A 27,732-nucleotide genomic window follows, 5' to 3' on the forward strand; every position below is an offset into this window, starting at 1 on the left:
CAAATCCTGCGCGTATTAAATGTACCTTTGAGCTAGGTTACAAATGAACGTAATTGACTAACTGCACATGTGCGTTTGGAGTGATAACATTGGTGGATGTCTTACTTGCTTTATATGGTAGACACAGAAGAAACTCCAATTAGAATTGAAGTAATGTATGTCGAAAATGAAGTCCAACCAGAGGACAATGTGAAAGAAGGGGAAAAAACGAAACAAGAGGACAAAGGGAGAAATAAAGTCAAGAAACAAAGCAACAAATGCTGCGCAGCGACAGCAAAACTCGCCAGACTAAAGAAGCTAAAGAATAAAAGGCGGCCGTATAGTCGGCAAGGGACAGGTTAGCGCACATGACCCCCTTCCTGAATAGGCTGCTAGCGAACATACTATCCGCGTAAAAACTATGGACATTAAATAGACATCTTTGGAGCAAAATCATTAATTTTAATACAAACAACATGAATATGAATATTATATATGGGAGTAAATCTATTTTCTCTGCTTTATTTGACACTGCTTCATATATATGTACCTGTCAATCTGCCATCTAGCTTAAGCATCAAACACGATGCTTCAAAAATAAGGAAGATATAAGCTCTATGGGTCTGTGGGTCACCCTTAGGCATACTGACAGTAATGGACATAGCTCATAGAGACAAAGATATCTATCAATATATAATCATCATTGTTAGGTTGAAGGCTGGTTCACACAATATCGTCATATCTCAGCGTTTCACTTTCGGCGTTCATCGTCGATTATGTGAACCCTGAACTGATGGTACCGACGAAGCATCACGGACACTTCAAGAAAGTTTGTAGCTGTCTAACTTTCCCGATAGTTTGCAAAGCATCGATGAGAGCACGTGTAATGTGAACCATTTCGGCTAAAACAATTCGCGATCGCGGATTGAGTGGTTTCTGTCTACGATAGTTGCTGCGGAACTAGTATTTAGCTAAAACGTGGGTCTGCAGTGAGATTCTTCGAAGCAAAATTAAGTCAAATCAATACCGAAGCAAAATCAACTTTAAACAGCAAATCAACGACAAGGAACTTATGGAAATTGTAAGAAGCTACAGAACTGTGTGGGATAGAGGCTGCTCAGATTTAAAAGATAGAAATAAAAAGGGCAATATGTGGATAGATATTGCACGAAAGACTCGATTAAAATTGCAAGTAGCTATTACCAGATATGGAACGCTGCGGACTAAATTGAGCCGATATTTAAATAAAAATAAACCGGCATCAGGCTCTGGCAATTTGTAACATTTACTTCTGAACTTGAGCATATACGATGGCTGGCTCCATTTATCCAGACAAAGTATGGGACGTCGAACAACCTACGACAACAACCTGCGTGTACAAAAAGAAAGCTTGACATCAAATAACAATTTAGCACAACTACTGATGACAATCATACCAACCTTTCAATAGAAACACCTCTTTGTTCTACCTCCACATCCACCGGGGACGCCATAGGTATGTAAAAAGTATGAATGTAGGAACAGTTTTTTCTTGTGGTAATATTGAAAAGAATTATTTTTGTGTATAGTACATGTAGAATGATTGGGCCTTATATGTGGCATAGTTATCTGTTTTAGAAGTGACAGTTCCCAGCATTGAGACTTGTGCATCGACCTCTCTGACGAAGTTTCGGAAGCCTAAAAAAGCTAAGGTGAAATTACGCCTCGCCATTGTAGAATGTTTAGGTTTTTCCATTATCGATTTGATTGGTTGTCCAAATTTTGCTTTGAGAAATAGTCAGAAATTATTTTTTTATTTGTTATTATTAGAATGATGACGATGACCTACTAACGAAAGAACTGATATCAGCGATACGGAGTCTAGAGCAGGATGACGATGATGAGTGTGGCAATTAAAGTTTTTTCAAGTCGATGTTCAAGAAAATGAACAAACTCTCAGTTGAAAACCAGCTGAGGTTTCAGCAAGATATGCTGACAAGATATACCGAATTACTCGGGACAGCAGAATATGCAATAGGCCTTAGTGCAGCTCGCCCAAGGCATTCCTTGGTCAAGCTGCGGGTTCATCTCACTAATCCTCTACTCTGTGGTGCTATTCTCTTCAATGGCGCTATGCCAACGAAGAACTTTACAGTGTTGGAGAGTCTATCTATTAGAATACCATCCTACTCAACATATATAAGATACCAGAAGGATCATCTGTTCGGCGTAAGTATCACCAATTTTAATTGTACTGCTAGTGGGTTTGACAATTGATCATTTGTGAGCAAAATAAATTTTTAACATCAACGCTTCATCATATTTTTTGCTAATTGCAGACTATCAATGATGAATACGAGAAGCAGGCTGAGGTCGTGATTGATGGGCTAAGAACTAGGCGTGATATCCACTTAGCCGGAGATGGGAGGTGTGAATCCATGGGCTACTCAGTCACCTACGAATTGTATTCGCTCATGGATAGGTTGTCGAAGAAGATTATGTCTGCTAGCTTGGTAAAGGTGAGTTCCACATTAGGATGACATCTCACATTTCAGTTCATTTACACATCAGCCCAGTGTGAGTGACTGTGAGCCATAAGCGATTATTACTATACTATAATTGATAACTAAGTAATAACTACACTTGATTTATCTTGTCAGGTTACAGAGACAACAAGTAGTAATGCAATGGAGTTGGAGAGGAGATGCCTGGAGGAGTTAACTAGTAAAGGAGTGAAAGTGACGACACTAACCACAGATTGTCACAAGCAAGTTAATACCATGCTGAAGAAAGACTATCCTAACACACTACATATGCTTGACCCATGGCATATTGCTACAGGTGAGTTACTCTATACTTTCCACCATGATTTTAAAGCATGTTTTTCTTTTGGAAATTATGCTTTGCATAAGCTATGATCACAATCTGTGTATTATATAGTCAGCTCTTGAAGCAGTAAACACCTGCCACCTGTGATAACAAAAGTGAAACCATTTCCCTCATGACAACAACTTCATAGCCTTATATAACCGGCAGGAACCCAGAAGAATTTAGCAGAAGCAGCAAAGATTGTAGCCTTGAGGAAGTTCAATAACTGGATTAAGGCGATTGTAGCCCATTTTCATCATGTGACCCACCATACGTCCCATGATTTAGCAGCGAGACAAGAGATGTGGCTGACGGTGATGCCTCACTTGACAAATGTACACAGCCATCAAGATAATCAGTTCATAACAGAGTGTGACCATGAGGATATACCAGAGAGAGTAGTCATCGAAGGAGTAGAGAAAACCGCTGACTGGTTCATTCCAAGTATTTGTTTAATTTGAAGAGAAGCCATGACTATGGATGACATAAGCTAGCATACCCCTACCATTGACAGTTTGACACACACTGTTAAGGCCCGTTCACACTATCGCTCAAATCGATGTTTAGCGATGGGCGGTGGGATGCGATGACGTCATTTGGCGATGAGCGGTCAAAGCAATCGCTGCTAGCGACGATGCGATGGACTTCAAACATGTTGAACTTTGACACCGATGATCGCAACTATCCGCATTTTGATTGGCTGTTTGCGGACGACATCGAACACAATTTCAACAATTGTCAAGGTCAATGTCATTTGGCAAGTATGGCGAATAAGTATGCACATGACGAATTACTAATCAGCTTTGTTAAAGATTACCCGTGTTTATATGACTTCACTTCACCTTCTTATAAAAAATCTAAAAGCATGAAGATCAATGCTTTTAATCAAATAGCTGCAAAGATGAGCCAGCAGCTCGGCAAACCTGAAGATGGTTAGTATACAAATATTGTCTGCGAGTATTGCTTTCACCAGATAATATATGAAATCATTAAATATTTTATTTTGAGTTTGGGTTGTTGCACGAAGCATAGAAAGCAGTTTTGTAGGATTTCTTATGATACCCCGATACTTACTATTATTCATGCTGTTAATATTTTGCAGGTATCAGTATCCAAAGGCGTTGGAAAGGTATAAGAGATACGTTTTCCTCAAACATGCGCAAAGAAGGAAATGTCAAGAGTGGGAGCGAGCACCAATAGTAACATGGCCACTATGGGAGCATCTTCGATGGTTACGGGATTACAACAAAAAAAGATTGTAAGTTAATATATATCGTTAATTTTTTATGTTTTGGTTTATAAAATTGTGGTCATTGTTTATAGTTCAATTGTTTTTCAACTTGATTATAGGACACAGAGTAACTATCAAGCATTAATGTCACATGCAATAGAGGCCCCCTGCTCTGAAGCAGCTATAATAGAGAGCGTTGAGTGCCCTTCCACCTCAGCCTCCTTAAGCAGCCCTCCTGCTGCCTCACCTGCACCTTCAACTTCACAAACACCAACGATGCATGATATGCCACCGACTAAAAGGACTGCAGAAAATACCGAAGATCCATTCCAATAAGTATACGTAAAACACTAAAAGTTGGCAAGTATGCATAATTTATGGGATCCTTGTAATCGAACTCACATGCACATTACTGTCCGATTTTACAGAATGCGATTCCAAGAAATTTCTAAGAGAGTCCAAGAAAGGATTGCACGAAAAGAACAAGAAAAGGACATAAATTATCACTTCGGAATGGAGGTTGCAAGATACCTCAGAAAAATGACACCATCAAAAGCACTCGGAACAAAAATAAAAATCATGTAAGTTATCGCAAATGAAGGAGTTGATGAAGGAGTTGACGAAAGAGATGATGAAGCACCTCCAGCTTCATATTTAGATGTGCTCAACTCTAACTAGATTATTTTATATACATTTATATTTGGGCGAGTTCATAAATAATGATGCGACAATTAGATTTATTTGATGCCACAACTACACACGCACATTTGGTCTTATTAAAAAATTCTTTGAATTAATCGATGCATTTATTTTCTTGACTTGGGTAATATAAAATTTACTGCTTTCAAAATAGTAGTTCCGGAGCTATGAAAGGCAACATGCATAAATGATGGGACACCACAAATGTCCCATCATTTACGCATGTTGCACTTCATAGTTGCTTTCAAAACTATTATTTTGAAAGCAATATCTAGCAAAGTGAGATGCTGTGTTAAATTATAGCATTTTAAATATAAGTTTGTTGAACAGTGTTTGTGATTTGAAGGAGATAGTAGCTATGCTATTATTTTTCCGTTTAACTACTATTCGTTCAATTGCAGGTGCAGCCAGAAACAATCAAATTAAACAAATTGAACAGCCTCATTAAACTTTCCCTCGAGCTCTTTCGGTTAATGAACCAGCATGGCTAGCAACGATGTGACCGCGAGAGTACCAAAAAATCAAGTTAGTTCGTTGATAAAACAAGTCGATACAGATTTGTTTATAGATTTAGAAATGAGGCGGTTTATTTGGAACCATCGGCTTCCAGAAGCCCACATGAAGGCTCAGGAATCTTATGTTTCGCTGACCCAATCAATGAAGAACGGTGAAGCGCTGTGATTGGCTGTTGGCACCGACAAAAATAGTTCGATCGTTGCAATGTAAAGGGGGAGTCGGTGTCGGCACCGATACGTGAAATGTCTGAGTCGGGGTATCGGCACCTAATCGGAGTCGGTGTCAGCCAGGGTAAACGCACCTTTAGAATCCGCCAAAGCTATAGGCAGCTGAGTATGTCGGGCGATATATGCTAACTATTTAAGCAAATATATTGGCTTAAATAGTAATTGTAAATCTTGGAAAGATATTAATATTACTACTTGCTTAGTTGTAAAGTATTCACTTTATAAAGGGTGATTATAAATAGTTTTTATATTTTTCTTCACAAGGCCACTTGTTCCACACAAGGCCTACTCAAGGAGGGGCCATTGATAATTGTATCAAAAATATTAAGCGAGCTATGGTGCTGATGAAGAAAAAGAAAGCAGGTGTGGATACTCTGCCACCCAAAAAGGCAAAAATGTCAACTGGTATGTTCCATGAATTCAAATCTGTTGTGGAATATGCAAGTTATTGGTTCACTCGATTAGCCTATCATACATTTGTATTGATTATTTCTTCCGGATTGCACATTTGCATGTAGCTCATTGAAACACACATTGATATTGGATTCATACCAACACAGAAAATCACAACAATAATTTGAGATATATAAATTTTAGCAGCAACCAACATGAAAGATCTGGATTCACTTGATGAGAGCAAGAAGCTACTGGGGGAAACATTTACCGAGAGAACCCAACTTCTAAAGGAGAACATGGACATAACCAAATTTGTCAAGGCATGGCTGCACCTGACAATAGACTCTGCAATGGTCATATGATGGTCATATGGTCTTTTTGTCATATGACGTAGTCGGTTTGAATGGACTAAGAATTGCCTCCCTCGGACTGCACGTTGTTTCTAATGATGTGTACTGTTGGATGGCACGAGGGGGAGGCAATTCCCACTCCTTTCAAAAGGATTCAATCTGATGCACCAATTTTTTTATTGTTTTATGGGTGCAATTGTAGTATCCATACTAATGATAGAGAAAATCAATTCAAAGAATTCACCGTGGCTTCACCATGGTGCAGCCACCGCAGCATAGTTGCACCAAACATACCAGCTCAACTATTTGCCAGTAGCCTTGAATTAATAATTGTCATTTGATTACACAGATAGAGTATGAGTTTAGACTAATCATTGGTTTGGAGATAGATGTTGCCAATGCAGATGGCTTTACTGATATGGTTATGATCATGACAGAGAAAGGTATGTTGAGAACCATGGCATCCGTGGTTAAAACCCTATATTCACTCCTACAGGCGATATCCTAAATTAGTTTTAATCAGTTACATAAAGTATAATCATCACCCAACCCTACCTACCCATATCACTATATTACTAGTTGTAGCATAGTTTAGTTATGACTTGTATTATAATAATCACTCAACCCTTAACACAGTGTTAGATAGCTCCCAATCATTAGCCCAACCTACCCACATAACAATATTACTAGTTGTAGCTTAGTTTACATGAGCTAGAGGTTTACATCGTCTCCCATCATCATGTTAAATGACTACAACAGCACATATCAAAACTACAATTTTTTATCCATAAACCCAAGAATTTATCTTTGTGATTTTATAGGTGACAAGCTTGATGATATGAAGAAATGTGTTTTGAGGGGCATGTCCGCAGCCACCAGCCTGTTTATGGAGAGACTTCCACAAAGTATCTTGGATGATACCAGCATAGGAGCAATTGTATTGACACAGGAACAGGGATGCATCTACCTAGTTCTGACAACGGGAGCAGTGTTCCCGATGGCGACTGAGATAGATGCATTTCTGGCCTATGTTAAGTGTTTGTTTGTGTTTAACCAGAGGTACCACACCCAAGCCCATTCACCAGTTGGGTTCTGGTGGAATGTCTGTTACAGCTGCCCTCATCATTGATGACAACAACCTCTGCAATGCAGAGACTTCTTCAAATGATGGGGGATAGTCAGTAACAGCTTTCTATAACTCCAACTGAGGATGTCTTGGTTGGTATCGCTAATAGTCAATTAATAGATTTTCTCTTTTATATTTATAAACATTTACATGTAAATACATCATCGCAAAACAGTTCATTTTTAAACCTTTTTTTATTCATATTATAGCTTTAATGCTACTATATTATATTATGCTTATACATTTATTTAGCATTAGTATGAGAGATTCATAGTAACTAACTGACCCAAGTGTGTAATTGTCTTCTCCTGGTATACAATTACAATTTTATTGTGATTTTAAAATGATAGTACCATGAGTGAACAGGGAGCATCCATAGCAGCACAGCACTAAATCACAGAATGATTTAGTTTTGGTTATTTCCACAAAAAGCATACCTGTACAACAACTCAACTATCAATCATCAAATGATTTAAGAGGCACTATCATACTTGTACAACAACTCAACTATCAATAATTATATGACGTAATAGCCACGGTATGAGTTGGCATTGGTAAATCATTATTAAATGCAATTAAACCAATTTTTCAGTACAGTTTTGGCCCTCTGAATTTAGATTTACTAATGATTTAAAATCCTTTAAAAACTGTTTTAGAGTGTCAGTGGTGCAGTGGATATTATTTTATTCTATTTATAACTACATCTAACATGGAAACTTTCTGGCACTGCGTGTCACATTTTTGTGCTCTGAATTGAAGTTTTGTTATGCTGCATAATCTTTTTTGTAGCATACAAACTAGTGAATAGGACAAGGACTCTGCCAGCATGAATATAACAAAACTTACAACAGATAATTGTAATTTTCATGTTCCTGTTTTCATACAGAATTCCCACCCATAAGAGAAAGAGTGCTCACTCGGCGAAGTGAGAAGCATAAAATAAAGAGTAAAGGTAACAACAAACGAAGGGTCCACGTGGGGTGGAAGAATAAAAAAAGATTTGGTTACAAGCAAGTAGGTTGGCATGTAGGACTTTATAACAGACGGCCAGAAAAATTGTTGGGTTCGACTTGGCAATCAATGATCTTACTATTCCTACGATAGCATTGAAACTGGGTGCTTCATTGAACAAGTGTGCTCTAGATGTTCATCACATGCACTGAAGAGCTATGATGAGAAGGCCTACAACCGAGCAAGCCAGTTTCAAATACTGATGTCAAACCAATGGTCGATTTAAATGTCGGCAACTGCGCTTAAAACCTTACGAAATGAAAGAAAAAATCGAATTCAACTTCTTCCATTGTCACAAGACATACAAAAGCTGACAAATATTTTAAAAGGCAAGGTCCAAAAACACGTATCGGATGTGAAAAGTGACCAAACTAATGAAGATAATATGGCACTTTCAAAAACTCTTTTGGCATGGCTGATTATTATTCAAACAATGTGGAGAGGTTAGCCGAATGACACTTTTAGGGTATTCTGGATTCCTAGAAAAATTAAAAACAGCAGAAGATGAAGAGTGGGGAGACTGACGAAGCTCGAAAAAGCACTAGCATCAAAGTTTCAAAGATTTGAGATTGAAGGAAAGCGTTGCAGAACTGTGCCAACTTTAATTGACGACAAAATGAGTGAAGGACTCGACCTCATTCTTCATTATCGTGAAAAAGTGGAGATCAACAATGCAAGTGAGTATGTATTTGCAGCACGATATGGCTTGGGACTATTAAGAGGTAGTGACGTTCCAAAAGAATTTCATACACTGTGTGGTGCCAAAAGACCTGAAGCATTGCGCTCAACAAGTCTCTAAAAGCAAGTAGCTACCATGGCACAAATATTAAATCTTAAGAAAAACGAACTCAATTCTTTTGCCAACTTCATGGGACATGATATTCGAGTACACCGGCAGTTTTATCGCCTCTCTGATGAAGCCACACAGCCTGCAAAGATTTCAAAATTTTTTATAGCTGCAGACAGTGGAAACATGGCGCCATACTGCGGCCAGTCACTAGATTCCACCAACATCGATGATTAATTCGAAGATTAGTACTGAATTCAAGTTACAAATGGTCAGTAATTCATGTTTTTATATCTCGGAAGGTTCCTCTGTTATCACTAGATAACTGCACCCAACCAGGTATTTTCAACTGTTACCACATGAAACAGCTTGAGTTGTACATTATAACTCAGATGCCTATATTTTGTGATATGTTGAAAAATTCACTTTCAGAAATTATGCTTTTCAGCAGATAAGTAAAATAGTCAAAATGTATCGGTAAATGAAAATTGTTTTTCTGATAAATGGACTTTCAAACGTACTACCACTGATAGATTTGCCAAATTTTCAACATGAATTCACTAAAAATGGAAAGCTTTATATCAAGTCAAACTTATGCATAAACAAACATTAAATTTATTAGAAGAAAATATACATGACACTTAATTATTTGCTTGATTTGGTAGTTGCTTAGCTAATTTCAATAGCCCTGAAGGACTTTGACCAATTTTATTTAATGTACTTTGTACGCATATTATGAGGACTTTTGGTCTTTAGACTTTTTTATTCATTCCACTGAATATTAAAATAACGGAACCTTATAATACTAAGTATATGAATGTTCGTTCAGCAAGTTTGACAAATCTATTAGCCAAATATTAGTAATAACTAGAGGAGCTGAAGTTTGGCATGAGAGAACGGAGCTGTAAATTGGTGTTTTACGTTGAATAACTACACAGAAGACGAATATAATGAATTACGAAAAATTGTTAAAGCGGAATGCAAATATTGCTGCATTGGCAAAGAAATTGGATCTGATGGAACTCCGCATTTGCAAGGATTTCTCCAGTGGATGGTCAAAAAAATTGTTAACACCATCAAAAAGGAATTCAACAGGGTACATCTTGAGAAGGCACGGGGTAAACCCGCGCAAGCAGCAGATTATTGTAAAAAGGATTAAGACTTTTGGGAACATGGAGAGCTGGTTCCCTAAAGGAAAAGTGATTTGGCAAAAGTATGTGATGCAGTTAGGAATAATAAATCCTGGAGCAAAGTCACCCAGATGCATCCTGAAACGTATGTACGGTACAGGAGAGGGCTTGAAAAATACAAGCAAACAATCAAAGCATCCCCGGAGAGGTTTTAAACTAAGAGTCACAGTGTTGGTTGGACAATAGATAGCAAACTTGCAAATAGCAAAATATCCAGCAAAATTGTACCATTCTACAATTGGTTTGTTAGAAGTGATTACAATTGTTTCACAAAATTGCAAAAGCCCCCTTTAACTGGCACTCAATAAGGATATCTGTCCAAAATTTTCAGTAATTCATCATATGGTATCCATTCGCAATCCGGACAATAGATAGACCCCCCATTTTCAAACAACTACAGTGATGGTTTCAAAACAATTTTTGGTTTCTGATATCTGCTATTGAAACTAAATGATTGGTAAAAAGGATAAAAATTAGCAGCATGTAAAAGGAACACCACCTGGTTCAATCAGTTGAGCGAATGGAAGCGATTGGATGACCGTTCTAACTTTGTCAAGTACCTGATTGATTTTGTCAACCATGCTAGACCATCGAAAGGCCTACTGGGCTGCCTACCTTGGATAATCATATTAGTCAATTGTAAATGCAAACTATTAAAACAGCAAAAAAACAGTTATAATGGCCATGTCTCCTCCTCATACAACTTCAAAACTGCAGCCATTAATTGAATCGATCAACGAATCACTCAAAAAAATTTAGGTGTACGATTAGTGGCAATCGCACAGCTCCGAAAAAAAAAATTTCTCTGTATGATATTTGTGAGCTGGCTAGTAAAACGGTACTTTATGATACCTGAGAATATAGTTTGAAGATTTAGCACTACTGGGATTTCACCCATAGATTGGGATATACCCAGCAGCTCAGGCTTTCTACTCATTAGCTGTAAGTGAAAGAGCTGAGAGTTCCGGGGAGTTTACCAATATACTTACATAAAGCACTTCACCAAACCCAACTACATCATCACTAAGTAAGAGCACTATAGAATTATTTTGTCACACCATTAGTAATAAGCAATGACCAGCAATGCAGCAGCCTTATCACTGCTCCTGAAATACTGCAGCCATTACGAACAACAAGAAACTACTACCAACAGAAAGAGGAGCTAGGCAGCTATTTTGACAGCAAAAACTGCAAGAGACTGACTATTGAAGCAGAGGCCAGGAAAAGAAAACAATGAATCACTAAAGGTGCGTTTACACCAGGCCGATTTGTCGGAGTTGTTTCAACTCCGACAAAATCGGCCTGGTGTAAAAGGCAAATCGGTTGTAAAAACTGCATCGTCTCCGTCAAAGACACAAAATCGGTGAAATGCTACATACTATGTTGGTCCGATTTTGACGGCCGTCCTTGTCGGAGTGAAACAATAAATTGACCAATCATATCTCGTAAATTTGCAAAACTTCGCAATTGCGCGGGTAATATCATTAGCAATCGTGGCAATCATAAAACATGGCTGTTTATTCCGTTGTTCCTAAAGATCAGTTAAAATTAGCATTGAAAACACTGAGCTCTGAGCAGTTAATCACAGAGTTACAGCCACGGTTCTACATATGGAACCATACGCATCCGGAGCATTTTTCACGGGCTCAAGGACAGTATGTGGATTTAGCCAAGTCGCTGAACAGTACAGGTTAGTAGGTCTAGCAATAGTGCGCAGTGTAGTGTTATCTATTGTGTAAACAGCTGATCTAGCAAAGGTAGTAAACATGTAGTAATTAAAAATTATTAATGTTTATGTTAATAGTTTGTTTATTACAACAAATTTAGTAATGATCGCTTTTATTTGAAACCTCGCCAAACTGCAACCTATTTTCATCAATGCTGATGGTTTTATTAGAGATCACTCTCGTTGGTTTACCTACACAAGAATTCAATGTGTTAATTATTTATTTAGTTTTTTGTCTCATTTTAGTTCAAATTGTCAAAGCCAAGTATCAAGGGCTACGCACGTACTGGCTTAAAGAATACAAAAAAGTACTCAGTTCCCAGAGGTCAGGTGCAGGGGCTGGAGATACTTATCAACCTTCTTGGCCATACTACACCAGCCTAATGTTTCTTGCAGCGACGGTGCATGTCAATCAGACTGAGTCTAGTATTGAGATGCCTAGTGAAGGTACGTAGTTCATATAGAGAGTTTTATTATTTGTACATGGTACATGTAACAATACCCACGCTACTGTATGACAAATCGACAACTAACTCATATTCGTCATCTTTTTCAGCACCCACAGACTCAGCCAGTCAAGCTGACATGAATAAATCCGATTCAGCAGTGTTAGCTGTACCAATTGCCTCGTCTCCCAGTCTCGAGGAAATGAATGGTGATAGTGCGCCTGAAACTGCAGTTAGCCATCCCGGTCGCTCAAGCGCAAGAGGGCGGAGTCTGAAGAAACCAGAGCTAAAACCTTAAAAGCGATAACAGACACTATGATGACAGTGCAGGAAAGTAGGAACCCAAAATTAGATGAGTATGACTATGCTGGCAAGATGATTGCTGAGCAGCTCCGCCAAATCTCAAATAAACAAGTAGCCTCGACCACATTGTTGAAGATTCAACAAATTCTTCATGAAGCTCGGTTTCAAGAGCAACCACCGGCACCTATATATGGCCAATCAACCGAAGCGGACACTGATCCGAGCTATTTAATATTATAGTACTAACAAGTTTTCATATAATCATAAACTTATATTTTCTGCATATATATACGTTTTTTTATGGGAATACTAAAATTCTCATGTACAACATGGTTACCTACTGTTCATTTGGTCCATAACCATATATTATATATTGAATGTATCCCTTTTTTGTCCTTATTTTAAATATGTAAATCAAACAGTTTATAAAATTATGTATTTAAATAACTATGTAGGCTAAAATCTGAACATTTCATTTTTTTAATTTGCAACATTTCAGAAAATTGAAATGAACAGAATTCAGCCTACATAATTATTAAAAAATATAATCTAACAGCTGCTTTGTTTATATATGTGAAACAAGGACAAAAATAGGAGTAATTTAACATATAATTTATGGCCATGGACTAAGTTTACAGACTATATTTACAGTGGATAACAAAGTTTGTAAATGAGATTTTTAGTTTTTTAGAAACGTGGTCCAGTTTATTTTGCACACCACTGTATATGTCATAAGTGTGTGATAATATTTTTACACAGATCAATAGGACTCAAATATTCAATAAACATGCACTTTACAAACTGTCTGTACCATTGAACAAAATGTTAACTGCTGTACGGTAGATGGCAAACACCGTAATTGCTTCCAAAAAATGAGCTCTTGTAGTGTTGGTTGATGTACATCGAATATAATAACTCATCAATCCATGACTACGTTACCATTGCTTGACAGATCTAAAACATAGGTAATTCTCATTCACTACTGCAAGAGACAGTCTTAGATATGCTCACCAAACTACAGGTGAACCGTGTGAAAAATTTTGAAATTATTGCAATTATTTGTATCCCTGCACACAAATTGCTGATGAGAAATGTCAGAACACAAGAGATGAATTTCAAGCAGCCTAGTTATAAAATGCTTTAAAATCAAGCTCACCTGTATCATTGTAACAATGCGTACCCTCTCTGCCACCAGACTGCTCCATCTTTGTTGAGATAATCACAATACTGTTCCCGAACCATCTTAGCAGCTTCAGTTGGTCTAACGGGTCGAGCTTCAACACTAGGTATAGTGTCTGCTAGATTAGACGGTTCTCGAGGTAATGGTGGCACTGTTCCTTCAGGAGGATGGCAAGAACTACGAATCAGATTGTGCAGAGCGCAGCAAGCCAATACAATGGATCTAGTTTTATCTGGCTGAAGGTCAATGCGACGAAGTAAAATTCGCCATGTCGAAGAAAGAATTCCAAATGAGTTTTCAATTAGTCTTCTAACCCGTGACAACCGGTAATTAAAAATTCTTCTCTCATCTGTCAAAACCCTTTTCGGGTATGGTCGCATCAAGTGAGATTTTAAAGGAAAGGCCTCATCGGCTAGTATTACATAAGGTAAAGGTTCTTTACACCCTGGCAGCAAGCGGGCAGGCGGTACGTTAATATTATTGCTGGTCAATGATGCCTGCAGCGTACTGACTTCAAAAACACCTCCATCTGAAGCTCGACCTTGTGCCCCAACATCAACATACGTAAAAGAGTAATTGGCGTCACACATAGCCAGCAAGATAATTGATTCCTGTCCCTTGTAGTTATGGTACTCAGACCCAGCACGCCAAGGCTTGTTCATCATCACATGTTTGCCGTCAAGGGCACCAATGGCATTTGGGAAATTCCATTTCTCTTCCAAATCAGTCGAGATGTTGAGCCATTCTTGCACACTAGACGGAGTTTTAATAAAGTCGTCTTTTAAACAATTGTATATTGCTCTTGAAGTCTCGGAAATTATTTGTGATAAGCTAGCAACTGAGATATACCATTCATAATGCAGTTGAGTTAAACTAGAGCCGGTAGCTAAATATCTCAGTGTTACCATCAATCTTTCTTCGGCAGTAATAGCTTCTCTATAGTGGGTATCTAGCTTCTTTATTTCTAGCTCCACTTTCGATAAAACTAAGCAAAACTCTTCTTTAGACAATCGGAAGTAATTTTGGAACGTGCCAACCCGGTTGGACGGTACCTTGTCATCGCCAGTAGCATCGATTAGCTTGGGCACAGTTGAATAAAAAGCACCATGTATGGTACGTGATCCAGTAATTGGACCGACCCATGGTTTACCCTTTCTCAAATCTTCCTACAAATATACAGAACATGCAGTAGTACAATCATGTGAAAAGTCGGTTTGGGTCACAAACCGAGGAAAGATTTTCCCGAAAATTAATAGGCAATATATATATATATGAGCAACCTTTATTGTGATAATCAATAGTCATATTTTACAATATGTTTTCCACAAGGTACCACAGCTAGTAAACCAACTAAAAAGCAATGTACAACAAAAAGTATTGTTTAAACAAAAATTGGACAAACAAAAACTCCGTGAAAATAGTTATGCATATCTATGACAACAAATTTCTAGTTATGAAAACAACCAACGTATAATGTTGAAATAGGTAAGACTAGATGGTTAATGTTATTATTGGTCAGAGAATAGTAGGTGTAGTTTGAGTTTGGTTTTAAAAGATTTTACAGGTGTTGTAGGGTAGAACACATGTAGGCCATATATAAGATAAGAATGGATAAAATTATAGTAATATAGTCTGGCAATATCAAAGTTCATAAGATGACGAATGTTATAAAATAAACGTAGGTTAGATGATGTCATTTGACATGAATGAGATGTGGTCTGGTTGATGACAAAGCCAAGTAGCTTAAAAGTAGATTGCCTTGTTAGGGTACTGTGGAATATAGAAACTGTCAGAGGGAAATGCAATGGTGGATTTACTAAGATATAGTGATATTTCGATAAATATTAGCAATATTTTTTCTAACGGTTTGTCTAACCGGGTACAGTGACAATTAATAAAATTATGTAAATTGAAACATTGATGAAAAACCGTAAACAATATTGTTAAATTAAATGTTAACAATATGAATAGCTTAAATAATTGACTATACAATGTATATCCAAATTAAAATATGCGCACGTACCTGTTTTTCTTCGACTTCATCTAAAATTATAACGGCTGCAGCTGCAGCACAACATAGTAGTAAATCGTCGTTGTCTTGTTCCATCCTTGAAAATAATTACTTTTGACGAACTAAATTATTACTATTGTTACTATAAGAATTATGGTAAGTTGAAGCTGTGTGGGCGTGCTATGAATCAATAGCAAGGTTATCGTTTCCGTTTATGGTGATAAGCGCTCAAAATGGAATAGGTATCGATGTTGTATTTAATTGGTTAAAATAGTGACCCATTTTGTATAATCGGAGTTGGAGCTGGTCCGGTGTAAAAGCCTCTGCAAAAACGTATTTCAAATTGTAGACAGACTAGAACCGGTTCCAACTCAGATTTCGTCGGAGTTGAAACAACTCCGACAAATCGGCCTGGTGTAAACGCACCTTAAAAGTAAAAGAAAACACTGCCTATTACAGCCAATGAGGCATTCCAACATGCCATATTACAACTAATCTTACTGGTGCTGGTTCATATCAAGAGGGTGGTGAACCAGTTACTGTACTGCTTGAGGAAAGCAGACATCTAGACATCGGTCTAGATTGTGAAATCTAATTACCAAAAACCATCAAGTAAGGATGTGTTAAATATACTATGAAGACGTTTTCTATTGTTTTCTATCTTTGTGTATCAAATCACAACTCTAAACAGACAGACGACTGTGTAAAGGCTCGTTTACACCATCGCTCAAATCGACAATTAACGATGAGCTGCGATGACATCATTTTGCGATGAGCGGTCAACGCAATCGCTGCTAGCGACAATACGATGGACTTCCAACATGTTGAACTTTGACACCGATGATCGCAACTATCTGCATATTTATTGGCTGTTTGTGGACGGCATCGGATCCAATTTCAACAGTTGTGAAGATCAATGTCATTTGGCAAGCATGGTGAATAAGTATGCACGCGATGAGTTAATCATCAGCTTTGTCAAAGAGTAGTCATGTCTCTATGACTTACGTTCATCTTCATATAAAAAATCCAAAAGCATGAAGATGAATGATTTTAATCAGATAGCTGTACAGATAAGCAAGCAGCTCGGCAAACCTGAAAATGATAAGTATACAAGTCTTGTCTGCGAGTATTGCTTTCACCAGATGATATATAAATTAACATTAAATATCTTACTATGAGTTTGGGCTGTTGCACGAAGCATATAAAATAGCTTTGTAGGATTTCTTCTGATACCTTGCTACTTACTATTATTCATGTTGTTATTATTTGGCAAGTATCGGTATCCAAAAGCGTTAGAAGCATATCAAAGATACATTTTCATCGTACGTGCGCAAAGAGGAAAACGCAAAGAGTGGTAGCGGGCAAGCACCAATGATAACATGGCCACTATGGGAGCACCTTCAATGGCTACGGGATTACAACAAGAAAAAATTATAAGTTCATATTTTGTTTAATTTTTTCTAAGTTTCGGTTTATAAAATTGTGGTCATTGTTTATAGTTCAATTGTTTTTCAACTTGATTATAGGATACAGAGTAACTACCAAGCAATAATGTCACATGCAATAGAGGCCCCCTGCTTTGAAGCAGCTATAATAGAGAGCGTTGAGTGCCCTTCCACTTCAGCCTCCTTAAGCAGCCCTCCTGCTGCCTCACCTACTCCTTCAACTTCACAAACACCAACAATGCATGATATGCTACCGACTAAAAGAAGGACTGCAGAAAATACCGAAGATCCATTCCAATAAGCATACGTAAAACACTAAAAGTTGGCAAGTATGCATAATTTATGGGATCCTTGTAATCGAACTCACATGCATATCCCTGTCCGATTTTACAGAATGCGATTCCAAGAAATTTCTAAGAGAGTCCAAGAAAGGATTGCACGAAAAGAACAAGAAAAGGACATAAATTATCACTTCGGAAAGGAGGTTGCAGGATACCTCAGAAAAATGACACCATCAAAAGCTCTCAGGACAAAAATAAAAGTCCTGGATGTTATAGCAAATGAAAGAGTTGGCGAAGGAAATGATGAAGCACCTCCAGCTTCATATTTAGATATGCTCAACTCTAACTAGATTATTTTATATCTTTATCTTATACACATTTGTATTTGGGCGTGTTCATAAATAATGAAGAACACTTAGAGTTATTTGATGCCAACTACACCTGCACATTTGCTCCAGGCAATTCATGTCGCTGCCCATTTCACTTCATACATGTGCGACTGCGGCCATCTAGAAAACACCTACCAAGAGTTATTACAGCACCGAAAATGCCATCCCGATCCAATGACAGCGATGACGGAAATCAGCCGGGTTATCAAACAGAAGGAGCCGGGTCTGGAGGCAATGTCTGATGAACTTATGAAACTGAAGAAAATACGTCGTCTCGTTGCCAAGGAGGAACGCCTAAAGATTTCCTCCAAGAAAAGTCTTATTGCATAAATTTCTGACAGTATAAATAATCCTGCTTTTTATTAGTCATATTGTTACACAATTTTATTATCATTCTTGTTTAAATGCCTTGTTCAATTTAAATCATTTAACGGAAGGGGCTGTGTAATGGAATTATAGCATATATTATGTATGTGATATGTTGGCAATTTTTGTTTGGCTGAGTATTTTGCCTTCTTCGTGACAAACCACCGGTAGATTGAAATTACGAAATGGTGAATCATGTTGTTTGTTAGGCACGATGGTCAGCTTGGTATTTCTGCAGACTTCGGAACCACAGAGTGAATAGCCTAAACGTGAAAGAACAATGATTGGACCAGGGAAATAAAGACTTAAGTTTATTGGTCCCCTGTTTTATGTTTAGAAGGTATAAAATAATGTGTTACTATAATTTTACTCAGTCTTGTTCCTGCTCCTATCCGAATACCATTCTATGTCTTATTCTATATAAAAGGTATGTCTTAGTCTGAATTAGTAAATATAAGTTATAATCTGTGAAATTAAGCTTGTTATATTTATCAATCTAAATTGTGGATAAGAGATTTTAGTCACGCGCTATGCTATTCTAGACTAACAGTAAGGCTTATCACCGGACAGCGCTGTTCTATCAAATCTGATTGTCTCAGATATTGTTTGAGTTTGTACAACTTCCATAGCCATCGTATTGCTGTCAAGTTGACTATCCTATGTTAATTGTTTGTCTCAATTACATAGGGCTACGTTATTGAAGTGGCAATTATAGCACAAAAGTCATCCTTTCGGGTTATGGGGTTACACTAATATTGTTCATCACAGTTTCGAGTAGCTACGGGCATTATCAATAACCAGGAAGTCTTCCTTGTAAGGTTATGTGGCTACTCTAACACTGTCCATCACAGTTTAGAGTAGTTATCTAGGCCTATTTAAATATTAGGGTCAATATTAGTCTGACAGCATTTAAACCATTGCCACTAGTTTTGGAAGGTGTATTAATACATTGGTATTAGGGAAAATCCTTCACAATATCTATAAGGTTCATGAAACAGGAATTGCAAGTGCAAAATCCTGACAAAATTGTTGCAGAAATGGTTATAGAATAGGTTGTTTCCATTAAATCGCAAGACGTCAACAGGTAATCCTTCGTTGCTCAGTAAATGCCGCATGGAATCACCATCCTTCATTTTGTATTTTTCAACCACGTGTTTAGGAAAAATCATTTCTTAATAATGCTGTACCAGAAGTTGAGGGAGTTTCTTTCAAGTCAGGATTTATGAACAACGAAATATTTATAAAAAGATTTCTCCCTTTTTATGCAAAATAATCCTTGTTTTACCACCAACCTTGGTTTGCTAATTTTTGACCATCACATTTCTCATTGCTCTCATCCTGCTGTAGCCCTATACAAACAGTCTGGTATTAATCTGTTAACTCTTCCGCTACATACACGTACTTCAAAACGGGACCCAGCCTCACGATAGGTGTGATTTGGTGCTCTAAAGACATACAGGCATAAATCACAAAATGAATGGATGAGAAGCAATCCAGCCTGGAATATCACAATTTATGAGGCGGCTAACTCATCTGCTCGACCATTGATGCTCAACCATTAATGCGGAATCCGGATGTGTTTGCCGTGATCCGGATGTTCTAATGATCCGTGATGTTGTTTGCCATCAGGCAAACAATATCTGATCTGTTGCAGCAATATCAACAGACCAGCCTCTGTAGAAAAAGGATTTAGCTGACTCAAGCAACTCGTAAGTCTCAATGAATCAAAGGACTTCAAAGGATTGAATGTAAAACATTCTCATTGTGGCAGAACAAGTTCTTCCTTTTTCAAAGACAAGTCCATGCACGGGAACAAACAAAAAATCTAAGGCCAAAATTTTGACAGACAAACCTCATAAGAATCGGAAAGTGGAATAGTGGAACATTATCTGTGGCACCAAAAAATAAACTAGGGGAGGGAGTGAACCCTAACCTTCGTTTTCCAGCACCATACTAGCCTGCCATTAATGAGGAAATAAAAATTAGGTAGCATATGAAAGGAGCTCAGGCAGGTGTGTGTCTACAAAAATGATAAGAAACGAAGCCAGAAAATTAGCATATGAACACAGAATTGAGCAATATAAAGGCTAGGAAGGGTGGTGTTTTCGTTGAATGACAAAGAAAAGTTTGTCAACGTGTACAAAAAATCAAATGCCTGGAAAAGCAAGGCATCTATGATAACAAAATAGTAAAATTTCGTTATAGCGGCTAGAAAACAAACTCCTTCTGAACTAGGTCAGGATGAAAAAATGGATGAATGTCAAAAATTCTGGTTTACAACACTGACATAATGGTTTAGTGTTAAATAAGCTGCACAAACAATTGCTTGGCTGTGTATTTGTGATGTATCTATCGCATACCTGTTTTTTTTTCTTGATGTTTTCGCAAGTCATAGTGAGCGGTTCATACTTTATGATAATTGTTTACATCTTATGCTACTAGGGTAGTCTGAAAATGTTCTATAAGCAATAATGATTCTAAAAGCTTCTACTACTGGACGTTTCTAGAATGTTCAGCTACAAAACATATAAATAGGCAGAGGTTTTACAGAGTTTGGGCAGTCAAGCTCTGAGGTTTATACAATACACATTTATCTATACTCGCCAAAATAAATTTACAGACAAAAAAATCAACGATGTATCTCTGTCGCTGATAAGAATTTGAGTAATATGTCGTTTGATTATCACCTCTGACACTTGAAGCTTTTCAAACCTGTCACATTGCTACTGGGAAGCTAACTTTGTGACAACAAAGTTTAAGTACTATTTGACGTGCCATCAAATAAGACTATTCCTAGGATCTAGTGATGCCAATGGATTTTCTGGTTTGAAGAAGAGTAAACTTTGACGGTTTGGTTTTCGATGTTTATGCTCACTTACGTTGTGTGGGTTATTATTAGTTATTAGGCAGTGAGCAGCTAAAATCTAATATTCTGTAATAATCTACTTCAATCCATGTAAATATCTATGTATATTTTTTCCTCAATGTCCTGCTGAGATTGTGGTACATTCCATACAGAAATGCATCTTTTAAGTCATGAAACACGGTAAGAGAAACTGTTAGCAGGTTATATTAAAACTTACATATTTCGTGACATCATTGTTGATGCGCTTTGTTATAATATTATGCCGCCCTCCCCACGCCTGTCTATCAAATATATTATGCGACCCACCGTTTTCATACTTTTCTATCATATCATCTATCTATATGACTTTCGTTTCATACAAAAAATACCAAGGTGAATGTTTTCAATCAGATAGTTGCACAGATAACCAATCAACTAGGCAACCCTGAAGATGGCTATTCCATGTGTATGGGTCTTGTCTGTGAGTATCGTTCTCACCAGATAATAGCATATAAATTCATGAGATACTTTATGGGTCTGTGTTGTTGCATCAAGCATGTAAAGTAGTTTTGACGTAGTTATTCTGCTATCTCGCTATTTAGTTTTACCCCTACATCTTAATATTTTGCAGGTACTGTTATTCAAAAATGTTGAAAAGATAGTCGAAAAACATTTGCACCGTACCTACACAAGGAAGAAAGTCATAGGAAGTGTGGTAATGGACAATCACTGACAAATGATCACTGTGGGAACATCTGCAGTGATTAAGGGATTGCAAAAGACAAAAATTCTAAGTTAATATATTTGGTTAATGTTTTTAAGATTTAGCTTTCTAAATTTTTGGTAATGGTTTGTCGTTCAATTGCTTTTCAACTTGATTTTAGGACACAGAGTGATGAGCCACTCGAGGCAACCTGCTCTGAAGCAGGTTTTATAGATATTGTTGGGAGCCAAACCCCTTCGGACCCAGGCTTATGGAGCCTTCTGCAGCTTCATCAGCGCCATCACCAACACCAACACCCACCTTGAATGATATGTGACCAATCACAAAAAGGATTGCATAAAATTTTTTCCAGTAAGTATATGTAAAACATTAAAAGTTGTGAAATAAGCATCATTTATGACATCCTTGCATCCGAGCTCGCATGCACACCACTGTCCGACTTTACAAATGCGATTAAACGCCATCCACAATGCAGTACAAGGATGGCTAGCAAGGAGAAGAACAATGATATGTACTATCATTTTGGAATGGAGGTAGCTGAATATCACCAAAAAAATGTACCCTGCGCAAGCATGCAGATCAAAAATTATGATCATAGATGTGATAACAAATGAAAGTGCAGATGAAGCACCTCCAGTTTCATATTGAAATTTACTTGATTCTACTAACTAGATCAATTTATACATTTTTCATTAATGTTGTATAGATTTAACTAGTCAAAAATATAATAAAAATCCCCTTTTAGAAGCCAGAAAGACACCTGTCTCAGTCGCAACTAGTTTCAGAAATATTTCAGGATCATGACTGCAAGTGTTACTGATCAACCCAAGCAGAAATATTGCATTTCTGCATCATTCAAGAAGCAGACTCGATTTTGCGAGAATCTGATGAACTCCCACTTAATCTTGACGCAGCTAGAAAAACATCAAGTAGCATAATGCCAGGTCAAATTATACCTATTCCCAAAGCCGCCCCCTAAAAATTCAGTAGGACCAGAGCCACTAATAGGCAAGGGTCAAAATTGTCAGTGACTGACACACTAGAAAAATGGAGATGAAAAATGATAAATATGGAAAAAGGAAAAAGAGACCACACCAGCGTCAAAAAACTGAGCGATATCTGAAAAGAGCAAGTCTAGTGAAGATGAAGCACATGGCATTGTACCATGTGAAACAGATTACGAGACACCTGATGAAAGAAAATATACTAACGAACATTTGTGATACGCAGAAATGAATCTATAAGCTGAAGAGTTTGTACTTGATCACTATAAAATGGAAGTGAGAACATTTCTACATCGGTAAAACTGAAAAACTAGCGTTGCTAAAATAGCATCATAAGGATTGTCGCATTTATAGTGTGCAGTTAATATGAAAGCCCACTATAGGTGCAGCTGTGAACTAGTAGGTTGGCAGGCTGTGGACAGGTGGGCAGGCTGTGGTATTCTAAATACAAATACAAAATTCTAGCAAGTGAAGGAGTGAATTCGAAAAAATTCAGAGAAAAAAAATTACAGAAAAGATTTATCAATCCCAAATAATAGAAACACCCCATAAAATGACAAAAGCAAAATAACATGTAATCAAAAGAAATGTAACTTGTAAAACAAATTAAATGTCAAAATGTTAGAAAACCGCCAGAACAAACTAACTGACTAACCAAACCACATCAGTCACAATATGCTGGACTCAATCAACGAGACTGAATCTAGAGCTAGATATGTCTACTTTGTTCGTGTATTGCCATCAATTATGTACATTCCAGGTACAAGTAAGCAAGTATTTCAAGAGATTGCTTGCCCAAAACAATCATCAGTCATCGATTGATTCATCACAAAGCCTTCAAGGGCTTGCTACACTTAAAGAAAAACAACTTTAAAAAGATCAGCCCTGTAGATGGAAGAGCTTTGGGCACATGATAATTTTTCTAGGATTATCAAATTCACACTGTAATAGCTTACTACCTGATCAGTATTATTCACATTCGCGTAACAGAAGCTTCAAAAACAGCTCACAATTGGTTCGCTTCATGTACCTTTCACCAACAATAATATTCATCATAATATAGCATGTGAATTAATACCCGAGTAATTCAGCTAGAAAATGATTCAATGTCACTCACCAAATTGGCCCATTTATTTATCCCGCTCAGAGTTTAATGTCATAACTGCTGCAGTAGCCATTGACGAAGAGTGTACAGCTTTTGTTACTAGGCCCAAGTCAGTCACCGTTACACAATAAAGCCACATGTAACCTACAAAGAGACATTAACAGACTTGTAAAGACTGAGCAATAAAAAACGACCGCATGCGTAGGTGTAGGGATGCACATGCGTCATTTCACCGTTTCAGTAGAGCATGAAGGTCATGACACATCATTAACGCATCATCATCACGCATCATCATCAACGCATCATCATCAACGCATCATCCTTAACGTATCATCCTTAACGTATCATCCTCAACGCATCATCATCAACGCATCATCATCAACGCATCATCATCAACGCATCATCATCAACGCATCATCATTAACGTATCATCCTTAACGTATCATCCTTAACGTATCATCCTTAACGCATCATCATTAACGCATCATCATTAACGCATCATTATTAACGCATCATCCTTAACGCATCATCATTAACGCATCATCATTAACGCATCATCATTAACAGAACATCATTAACGCATCATCCTTAACGCATCATCATTAACGCATCATCATTAACACATCATCATATTGAGAGTTATGAGGCCTTTTTATTAACTGTGATTTTACACTTGGTGAACTATTAGTCGACTTATTCTCTACTCCTGTGGACATTTCAGTATAATAAAGTGTTTAGATCTTTGATTACAGTAGTTAGTTACATCAAAACCATTTTTGTTGAATAAGGAGCATTTTCACAACTGTTGAGTAAGTTAGTAGAGGAAATGGCTGATGTTATGTATGTATAACGATTCTTAACAAGGAAAGCACGCAATACTCGGCCTGATGACAAAGAACTAATAATCTGATCAATATTCAAAAGTTATTGAACATTATTTAGCATTCTCAAACAAGAATCTATGAAAACAACAACATAAAGTGCACCCTCGAGATACGATTACCCTGATATACGATTTCTTCACCTTACGAAGTCAAATATTATGATATCTTCACCTCGCTATACGAATTTTATTTCACTATACGAATTTGAAAAAAGTTCCGCCCGAGTTATAATTTGGCCGTCGGTGTGCTCATAACACACGTCGAAATAAAAAAGACACCGAAATATAGTTTGCCAAAAACATTCTTAGAACGTTTAGAAGAGACACGATGATCGACTTCTCTCATGTCCGCGTGGAAAATTTCGTGTAAAATACACAAGCGAGAGCAAATATTCATTTGTAGCGTTATTATAGCTTTTACTATAAACTTTCAAGTCAGCATACATATATAACTACAACTATCTACATTTAATTCGTTATCTATGGAATCTGAGACCGATACAAACGTTACAAAACGAAGGAAAAATGATTTCTATGTCAACAAAGTTGGATGTCGTAAATAAGAAGAAGGGACCGGTATTATTAACATTGTCAAGGAATATGATCGCAACCAATCGGCATTTGCAATTATTATTAAAATAAGAACTCCATTAAAGCAAGCACAATAAAGAGCTTCTGACTGAAGATTTGAATGAGCTAGGTCATGCACGCGATCAGCATTCAAAAGGAGCAACCATTTTGTAGAGGCGAGGATGTAGAAGATACAGAAAATCCCACATTCGCAGAAATGTTTCAAGTGTTTAATTTACTGATGTGGACTGGTACACTAAAACAATGCATGTATAATATATATTATTTATCTCTTGTGTGGCATGTTTTTCATATTTTATTCATTTTATTTGTTTATTTTTGATTTTATGTTATATTCTCTTGTTTAACCATGTCTTTGCATATGGGCTTGTTATCTTCTACGTGAATACAATTCATCGTATGTATGTATGTAACTCATATAACTAGCTACTCAAGATAGTTGACGCATCCACATTACTTTCTGAAACTTGCTAAAGCCCTGTCCCCCCCCCCCCCCCCATAGGGTATAAATACATACAAACTTTGTATGTATGGTTACATTGATTCTTGTGCACATTTCATACAAGACAAACTACTGTACCACATTCTCTGGATCCTTTTACAAGCGCTAGCTAGCAATTTTCTGCATTGCACCATCAATTTTTTCGTAGAAAAATTGGACAGGAATGGACAACTTCTTTTAGTGTGCTAAAAAATTCCAATTCATTACGTTTTAAATTTATTTTCAAGTTTACAGCACCATAATTAGCATTGATACGTTTTTGCCTCCTTTCTGCTTTACCCGCTACATGTACCAGCTACGTTACTCCAAAGGTATGTACGTCCAGTATAGAAAATATAATTTTCTTTTTCTTTTCAGTAGCCATTAAATGGTCAAGTGTGCGAGAGGCCGCTTTCTATAACTGCATCGCTCGGCCTTATTGATTTAGGTCGAAAAAGGTTTCAACCAGATAGGCTAAAGTTTACAGTGAAAGTGAAGATAGGAATTGCTGAAGGATAAAATTTCACAATAAAAAGTTGAAATTCAGTAAAATAGTTCAAAATACATACTAAAAATTAGTTTTAAGTGTAGGCTTAGCAAGCTAAACTTACTTGAAGTGAATTCAAAGTTTATGTTATGCGTACCTTTTGAAGGCAAGAACTCCTTACCGTACGTACTACATTTGGTACACACATTATAATTTTGCGTTTTATTGCAGATCATAACCATTAAAATACACTAAATACAATACAGTTACTTTAGGTAACTATAATTACTAAAGTTAAAATACTATTTTGTTGCTAATTGTCAATATGTACACATTTTTATAAAAAAAATTGATGATTTTTACCAGGGGGTGTTTGCATTGTATAATTACAATGGTCTTTATATCCAGATATACGAATTTTTCACCATACGATGCCAACCCTGGAACGAATTAACATCGTATCTCGAGGGTGCACTGTATATGAAAGACATACTACAACAAATTCTTGATGAGCAAAATGAACTTTTCTACCCAAAACGGTTTCTCTAAATAGACAGCATTTGTCATTGCCAGGCTTTTGCAGGCAACCTGTCAGGCCCAGTGTCAAAGCGCTACACCGGGCTGACAAACAGATCATGTTTCCATAGGGTGCCATAGTAAAGCGACGATGGTGCAACACCTTATGTCAACATTGCATTTTTAACCAATGGTTGATCTATGGTTTAACCTACCCATTAGTCGCAAAGGTTGTTTCTGTGGCACAAAGCTAGCGCATTGCAAGTGTGTTACGCCTCCAAACAGCAACATTGAATCACACCAGAATGAGAGTGACACAGGTGTTTCCATGATGGCATTGCAGTTCCACGTGAGAGTGTATGGAGTGTATGCTATCACTGTATGGAAACCTACTATATCTACTCAACTAGCTAATAAATTTAATGCCCTATTATTATCATCTTTGAGCTTCTAAGAGCATTAGCCCGGGTCATGTAAATTTAGCCTGAAAGCTAACTGAAGTTTATAAGCCCACAACTAGGCTATAAACCTCTCAGGCCACCTCATTATCAATAAAAGGAGAACATGTATTTAAGCTGAAATTAAGCCTA

The 27,732-nt window shown here is 37.2% G+C and overlaps 2 protein-coding genes across 4 annotated transcripts in view; both read right to left on the bottom strand.

Moving 5' to 3' along the window:
• LOC137393339 (methyltransferase N6AMT1-like) overlaps positions 1 to 27,732 on the bottom strand; it is an 89,489-nt gene that overhangs the window by 50,992 nt on the left and 10,765 nt on the right. For all 3 annotated transcript variants that reach the window (XM_068079856.1, XM_068079848.1, XM_068079865.1), the window contains exon 8: positions 24,197 to 24,328. In XM_068079856.1, the coding sequence (XP_067935957.1) occupies positions 24,295 to 24,328 (34 nt within the window). In that variant the 3' untranslated portion in view covers positions 24,197 to 24,294. The remainder of the gene's footprint in view (positions 1 to 24,196; positions 24,329 to 27,732) is intronic.
• Positions 13,770 to 16,121, bottom strand: LOC137385655 (uncharacterized). The gene is made up of 3 exons (XM_068072170.1): positions 16,038 to 16,121; positions 14,015 to 15,180; positions 13,770 to 13,788 (listed from the first exon to the last, which is right to left on the bottom strand). The coding sequence occupies exons 1-3, from the start codon at positions 16,119 to 16,121 to the stop codon at positions 13,770 to 13,772; spliced, it is 1,269 nt and encodes a 422-aa protein (XP_067928271.1).

The sequence above is a fragment of the Watersipora subatra genome, chromosome 1, assembly GCF_963576615.1.
Source record: "Watersipora subatra chromosome 1, tzWatSuba1.1, whole genome shotgun sequence".
Lineage (NCBI taxonomy): Eukaryota > Metazoa > Bryozoa > Gymnolaemata > Cheilostomatida > Watersiporidae > Watersipora > Watersipora subatra.

Coding starts and splice junctions, on each gene's coding strand:
- LOC137385655 (XM_068072170.1), bottom strand. CDS start 16,121: ATGGAACAAGACAACGACGATTTACTACTATGTTGTGCTGCAGCTGCA. Junction 15,181..16,037: donor ATGAAGTCGAAGAAAAACAG/GTACGTGCGCAT, acceptor GTATATTTGTAG/GAAGATTTGAGAAAGGGTAA.